The following is an 11,027-nucleotide window of genomic DNA, read 5'->3' as shown; positions in this document are numbered from 1 at the left end:
TCATCAAACGGCAACTATCAAACATGGCCAATCAGGTCGCCTAGTGGGCGGAGCGAGGGTGTGTATCCGCAATGACAACAGGAAGTGGTTGCATACTAGTTTAATCGCTCGCTGATTTATGAACTATTCATCTCTCAGCTGATAGTTCAACCGACGCGTATGATTGTATAGAAGCAGGAACTCATGACTGTGGCTTTAATCGATACTCGCCGAGATTACGGCTCCTGAGAAGGCCTGGGCTTGGTCTCACAGCGCCTGTCCTTGCCAGACATCCAGACGAGCGGTCGTGCGTGCAGCTGGACGCCGTTGACTATTTATAGGAAAAGTCGGAAAAATACCCGGAACATCAAACATGCCGGGTCTAACGTGAAGGTAACCCGGCCAAGCGTTCAAATGTTTAATCTGGCTTTTTTTTAAATTACTTTTGGAGTGCATACATAGATACGTGATATCTGTCTTAATTCTTAATTTTTTAATATTTCACACTAACACCGGAATCAGGCTGCCTTATTCTCGTATTTTAATGGTTTACTTTTTAATGTGGATTACTTGGTTTTAAAAAAACGAATTAACTATTTCCAACGAAATTATTGCACATTCAGCCACAGAAAACTGGATTTTCCTCTTAGGCTGTGTTCGAAATGAAATACTAGCGTACTTCATACTGCATAATGTGCTCTATATTCTGTATAATGCCTACTAATTTTTACAGCGCTATGTGAAACATTAGGCAGCATGTGACACAAAACGTTTCAAACATTAGTATGCTAAAATGCTTGTCAGGTGACTTCAATAAGCTGCAGTCTAGTTGTACATTTTTTGTACACTTTTGGCTGTCAAAAAATGGTTGATGATGTTTATAGTAGGTCAAGTGCATTGCATTGTGGGAAACGGTGTAATCAGTTGCATACTACACATTTTGACATATTATGTAATAAATTATGCAAGTATTCTGCGCAGAAATAAACTGCAGTAATAGTTTTATTTCATTAATGTAGTATGGTAGTATGCTAAATGCATTGACCATTTTTTGCTGAGCACTCAGTGGTCACATGGCTTACAATTCACACGTATCCACTTTCACCAAGCATTCTAGCGTTCTAGAAATTTTGTAGAATTTGCATTCTTGTGCAATGACTTTGTCTCTCATTCTGAACTGATGACATTGCCTCATTTCCCACCGTTATACTGTAAGTTCAAACTTCCTTGAGAAAACAAGGAAAAGGGAAGTCATATTCCTTTTTGTAAAGTGTGCTTGAACTCTTGTGGCCGTAAGTCACCACACCTGTCCTCAGTCAGGTCTCATGTGACAGAATCATTTCCCACACAGCTTTTCTTCTGTTTGTGTAACATCTTCTAGTTTGAAGAGTGTCTATTGTGACGTCACATCGCAGTCAGCAATTAAAGTTGCACAACTTCAAAAGTGACAGTAAAGACATTTATATAATGTAACAATAGATTTCTATTTCAAATAAATGCTGTTCCTTTGAATGTTCTATTCATTAAAGAATCCTGAAAAAACGAATCAAGGTTTCCACAAAAATGTTAAGCAGCACAACTGTTTTCAACATTAATATTAATCAGAAATGTTTCTTGAGCATCAAATCATCATATTAGACTGATTTCTGAAGGATGACGTGGCACTGAAGACTGGAGTAATGATGCTGAAAATTCAACTTTGCATCACAGTAATAAATTAAATTTTAAAATATATTCAAATAGAAAACAGTTCTTTTAAATTGACATAATTGTTCACAATATGACTGAACATTTTTACTGTATTTTTAATCAAATAAATGTGGCCTTGCTGAGCAGACGAGAACTATTCAAAAAACAAAACCCTATATTTTTGAACAATAGTGTGTACATGTACATTTTCTTTTTGCAATCAGCTCTAAAATAGGTTATAAATTGCTTTGTGTGACTGCAATCTCTAACAAAAGTCCTTATCAACATCCAGTACATGGTGCTGCATGGTACTTTAGAATATCATTGTATTACCATGGTATGAATCCTAAAAAAAAAGAAGAGCATGCAATCTGAAAGATAATATTTCCTTGAAAAACCCTGGTACTCATTCGTTTATTTTTTATTAACTAGTGTTAATGTGTGTTCAATGATCAAGGTCATTAATGCACAATTAAATATCCATTATCGGCTGATATCAGTACATTAAAAAATCTGTTAACTGATGTGGTACAGATATATTTTGCATTCCTTGTATTTAACCATATTTTTTTCATATTCATCAACATGCATTGGCATCACTGATTATGTGAGTGTGAGCGTCACGTTAATGTTTCTGATGTCAGAAATCAGATTTCAGAATGAGACATTTCTGCAGCTTAGTTTCAGTAAATGCTTGTTTTGGACCAGAGAAGGTTTTGAGTTCTGCAAATCACTGCGTGATGTCATCGCACACCTGCTCTGTTTCAAAAAGTCCAGGAACTATTGATTCCTCATGACACAACAAATATACCAAGATTTTAAGGAACCCCTCATATCATGTTTTCTCTTACTCTCACTGTCTTTCAGGCAGACGTTCTTCTGTAATGCTGCTGTATCCAACCTGAACCATGAACTCCTTGTCTCCCAGTGGCGTTCAGTACATGGTGGGCGCTGGAGCTCATGACGACAGGCCCTCGGCCCAGTCCCGACACCACAACGGCCTCGGGCCAGTGCCTGACGCCATCAGAGAAGAGCCCGATGAAGTGGATCGCCTGAAAGCCAAGTTCATTTCGGCCTGGAACAACGTCAAATATGGTTGGTTTTCATGCACATGATTGAGAACTGGTTTCTATGACTGACACAAAATAATGACACAAATGGTTGTTCCTTTTTTTCCCCGGGCCATTTTGAAGTCAGGTGTTCAAAACTGGCCAGATCAAATATCATTGACCGCATCTCAGTAAGTTCCTGTTTTCATTTTCCCAGGCTGGACCGTGAAATCTAAAACTACCTTCAACAAGACCTCCCCTCTGTTCCTCCTGGGTCAGTCCTATCTGTTCAATAGTGAAGGTGAGTAAACACTTGCACACTTGTTGTCACTGTAAAGCTGCTTTGAAACAATCTGTATTGTAAGAAGCGCTATATAAATAAAGGTGACTTGAGCTTGAATTAACACAACCGTAATTAAAAGATTGTGATTCTGTTGTACTGAGATGCCTTCTCGTTCCCAGATGAGGTGGAGCGTTTCCGGCAGGTGTTCGTGTCGTGCGTGTGGCTCACCTACAGGAGGGAGTTTCCTCAGCTGGAGGGGTCGAGTCTGACCACAGACTGTGGCTGGGGCTGTATGCTGCGCAGTGGACAGATGCTGCTGGCACAGGGGTTACTGCTGCACCTCCTGCCCACAGGTTCACATTTCTTTATTTGCATGTTAAGTAAAGCAGTAGCACTTTATTTTACAGTCCTGTTTTGCATGAACATACTGGCCTGGTTTCACAGACAGGGCTTAGATTAAGCCAGGATTGGGCCTTAGTTTAATTAGGACATTTAAGTAGCTTTTATAAACATGCCTTAGAAAATAATATCACTGTTTGCATCTTGAGACAAAACAATGTCGCTGACATAATTCAAGGATAAGTCAGTGCAAGTTGCTTTCTGTCAAAAGAGCTCAAACATGTATTTTAGTCTGAGACTAGCTTAAAATCTGTGAAAACCAGGGGATTGTGTACTTATTGTAGTTATTACAATAACGGAGTAATAATTAGGTCATAGCTCTAATAGAACCTAATCTGAACCCATGTAGTTTCCTTAAATTACTCAGTATTAAGTACATTGACAGTGCACTTACTGTAAAATAAAGTGCAACCAATAAAACAATTCATTAATGATGCAAAGAGTGTTCAAAACTTCCTTACTTTGCTTAAATGTACTATATAATTGCTTTTATTAACCATACATAATCACAACAAATATAGTCTGTTAGTTTAAGTGTATTCATATATATATATATATATACTACTGTTCAAAAGTTTGGTGTCAGTAAGATTTTTTTTTTATTTTTGTGAAAGAAGTCTCTTGCTCACCAAGACTGCATTTATTTGATCAAAAGTAAAGGAATCTTTTGAAATATTATTACAGTTTGAAAGAACTGTGTTCTACTATTTTAAAATTAATTTATTCCTGTGGTCAAAGCTGTATTTTCAGAATCATTACTCCAGTCTTCAGTGTCACATGATCCTTCAGAAATAATTCTAACATGATGATTTGATGCTCAAGAAACATTTCTGATTATTATCAATGTTGAAAACAGTTGTGCTGCTTCATATTTTTGTGAAAACCGTGATACATTTTATTTCAGGAATATTTGATTAATAGAAAGTTCAAAAGAACAGCATTTATATGAAATAGAAATATTTAGTAACATTATAAATGTCTTTACTGTCACTTTTGATCAATTGAATGCATCCTTGCTGAATAAAAGTATTAATTTAAAAAATAAAATAAATTCTTACTGACCCCAAGCTTTTGAACGACAACATAACTGCGTACATACTTCTCTCTATATCCCAGACTGGAGGTGGTCGGACTGTCATCCGCTGTCAGACGTTGATTTTGAGGTGCTGAAGCCCCGCTCTCCTTCCCGCCCGGCTGGCATGTCCCTGCCTTCCTTTAGTTCTTCCTGGACCAGCCCAATTTCCCAGCGAGACCCCGGCTCTGCCAGTGCTGAGGGCCACAGACGGACCCCTGAGCAATGCCCTGCAGCTAGACATGACCCTCAGGTGGAGGCGTTACACAGGAAGCTGGTGTCTTTGTTTGGGGATCATCCCTCGGCTCCGTTTGGAGTCCACCAGCTGGTGGAGCTGGGAAAGGAGTCTGGGAAGAGGGCAGGGGACTGGTACGGCCCATCCGTAGTTGCACATATGCTGAGGTGAGAGGAGAACAAATGAACATCAGTATTCATTTAACTGAACTGTGTGACTTATGACTTATTTTCTTCTACCAGAAAAGCAGTGGCTAGAACCCCAGAGTTTCACAGCCTTGCTGTATACGTGGCTCAGGACTGCACGGGTGAGTCTTGTGCATCATGTGATCGTTTGACAAAAACAGTTAATGAAACTGAAACTTTATCTCGTACATGTTTGTAAGTGATGTTTAGCTCATACTTCTGCTTCTGTGTGTGCTGCAGTGTATAAAGGAGATGTCATGGGGTTGTGTGAGTCGCCCCTGACACAAGAGCGGTCCGAGTCTGGTGGCTCAGGATGGAAATCCGTCATCATTCTAGTGCCAGTGCGGCTCGGGGGAGAATCCTTAAACCCCTCCTACATTGAGTGTGTTAAGGTGCGTGTACTGCACATGATTTTTGAAACATAATTCAGACTTTTTTTAAATGTTAACTCAGAATTTCAAGATATAAACTAGCATTTCTGAGAAAAAAGTCAGAATTGTGAGATAAAAAGACGCAATTACCTTTTTTTTGTTGTTATTCCGTTGCGGAAAAAAATAATTGTGAGATGTTAATTCTGAAATTCAGAGTAAAATAAATTAATTCCATGGTGGAAACAAGCCTTCATAGTAATTAAAAAAATCATTTTTATTTTATATTTAATATAATATAACTTTTTTAATTACTCAAATAAATGGCCTTATGTTGACACTTGTTTTAAATGAACAATTTTTCCTTTTCTAGAACATTCTCAAGTTAAACTGCTGTATAGGAATTATTGGAGGGAAACCCAAGCATTCTCTGTTTTTTATTGGCTTTCAAGGTATGTGTCTATTAAGAACTGTGTTTTGATTGGTTACCATGTTGCTGTCTGCTCTCTGATTGGCTGCTGTCTGTCTTCCAGATGAACAGCTATTGTATCTAGACCCACACTACTGTCAGCCGGTGGTGGACGTCACCCAAGGCAACTTCTCTCTGGAGGTGAGACCGAAAGCAACCCTCTTAATTTGTACAGAAAAAAAACAAAACATTAGATTTGCATCAGAGGCAATACTGAAAAAAATTAGTTTTGTATGAATATAAAGCAGGTTTTATTTTCTCTCGTAGTCTTTTCACTGTAACTCACCCAGGAAGATGAACTTCAGTCGTATGGATCCCAGCTGTACCATCGGGTTCTACGCACAGACGAAGAAAGACTTTGAGTCGTTGTGCTCAGCCGTCAGTGAAGTGAGTGTCTTGTTTGAATCAGTAACACTAGAAGGAATTGTTGTGCTTCAAGTAGATAAAAATCCTTTAGTTCTGGTGCATAGTCAAAAAAAATCAATGCTGACAAACAAAGGAGTTGCTAGAGGTGTACTGAAGGTGAAGGTGAGCACTGAAGAAAGCAGTGTGCTAAAAACGTTTGTTCGTCTCTCCTTTAATTCACTTACACTTTGCAACTTTTTGCATTAGTATGCACTTTATAAAATAAAATATTTTTGCTAGATTTTCTCAAGTTTCTAGAATTCCCCTCAAATTTAAGATATCAGGGCAAAAATGCCCCTGTATGATTTTTTTTTTGTCTCGTATCTGTATCATGATCTAGTTAAAGGGTTAGTTCACCCAAAAATGAAAATTATGTCATTAATGACTCACCCTCATGTCGTTCCAAGCCCGTAAGACCTCCGTTCATCTTGACTTTTGACTATCATCAAAGTAGTCCATGTGACCTCAGTGGGTTAGTTAGAATTTTTTGAAGCATCGAAAATAAATTTTGTTCCAAAAATAACAAAAACGACGACTTTATTCAGCATTGTATTCTCTTCCGGCTCTGTTGTCAATCCGCGTTCATGAGTCCGCTGACGTAAGACAAGCTGACGTGTTATCTGGTGCGCCCGAGCTTCGTTTACAGTCTGAGGGAGACGCACGCTGGAAACAAAACAATCTTTGCAAACATGTCTAAGGATTTCGACACAGGGGAAGACTGCATTTTTTTTTACCAGACATATTTATTTGAACCCGAATACACGGGTTACACCAGATAACACGTCAGCAGCGTCTTACGTCAGCAGCGTCACTGGCCTCGTGAACGCGGATTGAAAACAGAACCGGTAGAGAATACAATGCTGAATAAAGTCATCGTTTTTGTTATTTTTGGAACAAAACGTATTTTCGATGCTTCAAAAAATTCTAACTAACCCACTGATGTCACATGGACTACTTTGATGATGTCTTTATTGCCTTTCTGGACAAGGACAGTATACCGTACATAGATTTTCAATGGAGGGACAGAAAACTCTCGGACTGAATCTAAAATATCTTAAACTGTGTTCTGAAGATGAACGGAGGTCTTACGGGCTTGGAGCGACATGAGGGTGAGTCATTAATGACAATTTTCATTTTTGGGTGAACTAACCCTTTAAGCAATATCACGCGAGTAACGAGCGCAATTTCACACGAGTGACGTTTTTGAATAGCACGACTGCAAATGTGATTTTGATTTTATATAACCGTTCAATAAATGAGAATATTGTGTTATATTTTAGGCACAATAATGTCTGCTTATGCTCAAATTTTCCATTATTACCTGTAAAGCCGGAGGAGAACTGTTGTGAGTCTCCGAGCAACAAACAACGGTGCTTCGTTTTGAATGAATCCGCATTTTAAGTGAATCAATCGGGTGAATCAATGATTCAATGGCTCATTCATATAGAGAGCCATTTACGAATGAATCAGCCATTTGAACTAATCCAATGAATGTATGAATAAGTCATGACTTCATCATTTTGACATTTATTACCACCTACTACTATCATAAAAATTATACAAATAAAAAAAATCCATATTAATAAGTAACGCATTAAAGTTATAGTTCACCCAAAAATGAAAATTCTATCATTTCCTCACCCTAAAAGCCTAAAAGTTTATGTGTAATAAGTTCTATGTTGAATAAAATTAAATAAAAAATAAAAATTCTAAAGCTTCTTTTTGCAATTTCTATTTGATGCTTTTCTCATTAGCACAATAATGACTTTAAATTATCATTTGGGGGTAATTTCTCAGCCAACTTTAATGTGCAATTATTTGCGATTAATTAGTATAGATCGTGTAATTCGATACAAAATTTTCATCGCTTTGCAGCCCTAATAAAAATGTATGTATATATATGTATATTTATTTATATATATATATATATATATATATATATATATATATAACATTTTTACTATAGTAATAAGTATTAATTAGGCATGATTACATGCAACTAACCCTAAACCCCACCCTAATTGTACTATACTAAAGTCCCTCTGTAGTCAATGATTTTATCTCTTAAAACTCATCTTTGATCACCAAAATTACATATTTAAATGTTCTTGAAAAAAAGTCATCAGGCCTTAAAATAGCTTGAATGTAACTCTACAACCTTGCCTCATTTAATATATGCGGTTCTATGAATATGCAAATGAGCCCCGCCTCCAGTCACTCACACCAGCTCAGAGATCCAGTCGTTGACGATCACAGGTTGATCTGATTGGTTACAAGATAGTGTGTGACGTCAGAAACACCAGCGATTTCAAGCCGCGTTTTTGAGACTGTCTTTGGTTCACTGCAGTTTTAAGGAGAAAATACTCAGCAATGGTGTTGACTTATGAATTTGCTCATGGTTTGTCTTAAAGAGGTCATATGATGGTTCTAAAAAGAACATTATTTTGTGTATTTGGTTTAATTCAATGTGTTTAAGTGGTTTTAGTTTTAAAAAAGTTGTTATTATTTTACACATACCGTACATTATTGTTGCTCCTCTATGCCCCGCCTTCCTGAAACACGTCAATTTTTACAAAGCTCATCGTTCTGAAAAGCGCGGTGTGCTCTGATTGGCCAGCGATCCAGTGCATTGTGATTGGCCCGAATACTTTAAGCGTGTGACGGAAATGTCTCGCCCATTACCATATTTGGAACATCGGGGGAGAACACTATGTAAACGTAAAATCAAGTCTGCATTTGTGATCGTAGAAACGACAAACAAGCGCTGCTCTATACTGCTCAAAACTCGCATTTGAATAGTCAGTGGCAAATTTTTAAAATATGAAAACATACTTGCGGGTTGTGTGAGTCAGAAGCGCCAGAATGTACTTGCAAAGATGGAATTGCCCCACGTTTTAGAATCAGCCTTGTATTCTTGCAGGACTGGAAACAGTCTTCCGAAAAATCGAATATTTGGTTGTACTGTTCTGGAACAGTGTTGTAAATAAAGCTTAACCACTGTTTTCTAATTGTGTCCTCTCTTGGAAAGCCAAACAAAGTAGTTTGGCTTTCGCAACGAAAGACACAGCGTCTCCACGACATGGCGGCAACAATAATACAGCGAGAATAAGAGTTACGCCTTCTTTCCCAATTAAAGCATATTAAAGACATTACATAGACATATAAACAACATTAAAGGCCTGGTTTTCACCACAGAGGGACTTTAAATGCTATTACTCAGTACTTCAATGTATAATTACACTGTACAGGGGCATATTAAAATAAAGCGTAACCATATTTGTTGTTCTTTTCAGGCTTTGTCGTCGTCTAAAGAGAAGTATCCCATCTTTACATTCGTGGAGGGCATGGGACAGAACTATGGACTGGAAGGGCAGAGCGAGGGCTCCTTTGACGGTCCTGCTAACATGTTCTCATGCAACAGAGCGAGCAGGAACAATAAGAGAGGAAGCACAGATGAGTTTGTGCTCCTGTGAGGAGCGTATGGCATGTAACACAGACTGCACTGAACTTTATGAAACTGCTTTTTCTCACGTCTGTACACTGATATATATATATTTAACGCACAGCTGACAGTGAGAATCTCGGTCTAGGTCATATTTCAAAACTAAGAAATTCTTGCGTATTTTTAGAATTATTTTCATGAGAGTTAAACACATTTTCCACCTATTTATCATTACCGTAATGCCAAAAAACCCTCATTCTCAGTAATGTGATGTAAAAAGCTACATTATTTAAATGTAGACAACTGCCTTTATGCCAAGTTTTAGTTTTAAAAACAGAGATGATTTTAATTCACTGCATTACAGTATAAGCACGTTTTGCATTATGGTAATGAAAATTGTAAGAGGAAAAATGCATCAATTATCAGTGTAATTCTAAAAATACGGTTTATTTTCTTTATTCGTACTATCGTTTTGGGGTGACACCTACATTTCTTCTGTAAATTATCTGTACATTATATTTGATGCATGAATGGATGAGGAGCATTCTCTATCAGCTCAATTTTCAACCGATTCAGCCTCATACACACTAAGGTTTTACTTCCTGCTGTTTGTCTCACACACTGAACACATGATCCTGCTGTTGTGTCGCTCTCTATGAAGGTAAACGGGTACTCTTTAAGTGTTTTTCTCTGAGACTGTGCTCTATAACAGGATAGCACTGGAGGGATTATGGGTAATTTTGACATTGAAAAAAACTCCTGGTTGTTGTATGGTATGTCTGGGTTTCTAAGTCGTGTATATTTTAAATGTCAGCTGTGTTTGAACTGAGTGTGTTTTTGTTTTAAGTCGTCGTTGTTGCTGCGTTTGTCGTCAGTTTACAGCTCTCTCTTATTTAATTGTATATTTTATGGGGAATCACAGCCGTAGTACCTCCTCAAGCTCTGGGAGACTGTGTGGCATTTGAGTTTGATGCTGAAAGCTGTCTGAATATTTGATGTCTGATTTGCTTTTGCTTGTTCAGGTCAACCAAATTAGCTGTTACTGTTGAATCTTATTTAAGCTGTTAATTTTATTTTATCAACTTGTATTTTTGATCATAGTTCTGTCTGAGGATGCACCGGATGAAGCGGAACTGCTGTTACTGTTTGAACAATCCTTTTTGAGTAATAGATATTTGATTTTTTTGTCTTTTTTATTTTTATTTTCATTTTTTTTTTACATTTTGGATTCTCTCTCCTGAACATACATGCTCAAAAGGACCAGTGGACGAGAGGGTGATTTGACACTGTATGGATTTTTTTTTTTTTTTTTCAGAATTGGAAGATAGAAACTATGAATTAAAAGTAAGAGAGAAGAAAAATTGCTTATAATTCCATAATTGAGTATCTGAGTCCTTAAAATAACTTCAGGTATTTTAAAAATACAGAGTTTGAACTGAGTTGTCTATTTTT

General features: G+C 37.4%; 1 protein-coding gene across 1 annotated transcript; it reads left to right on the top strand.

The window, feature by feature from the left end:
* The first annotated feature begins 49 nt into the window (after nt 1–49).
* Nucleotides 50–10,936, top strand: atg4da (autophagy related 4D, cysteine peptidase a). Its single transcript, XM_077246069.1, has 11 exons — nt 50–372; nt 2,536–2,763; nt 2,935–3,018; nt 3,180–3,353; nt 4,516–4,873; nt 4,949–5,013; nt 5,132–5,283; nt 5,633–5,711; nt 5,793–5,869; nt 5,996–6,115; nt 9,427–10,936. Exons 2-11 carry the CDS (start codon nt 2,577–2,579, stop codon nt 9,604–9,606), a joined length of 1,476 nt encoding a protein of 491 aa, XP_077102184.1. The 5' UTR covers nt 50–372; nt 2,536–2,576; the 3' UTR covers nt 9,607–10,936.
* The last annotated feature ends 91 nt before the right edge of the window (nt 10,937–11,027 follow it).

This window comes from Siphateles boraxobius, unplaced genomic scaffold (genome assembly GCF_051911475.1).
Source record: "Siphateles boraxobius isolate OS27281-9 unplaced genomic scaffold, OSU_SipBor_1 29, whole genome shotgun sequence".
Classification (NCBI taxonomy): domain Eukaryota; kingdom Metazoa; phylum Chordata; class Actinopteri; order Cypriniformes; family Leuciscidae; genus Siphateles; species Siphateles boraxobius.
The sequence above is the reverse complement of the archived record's forward strand: the minus strand, read 5'-3'. Positions and strand labels throughout refer to the sequence as shown.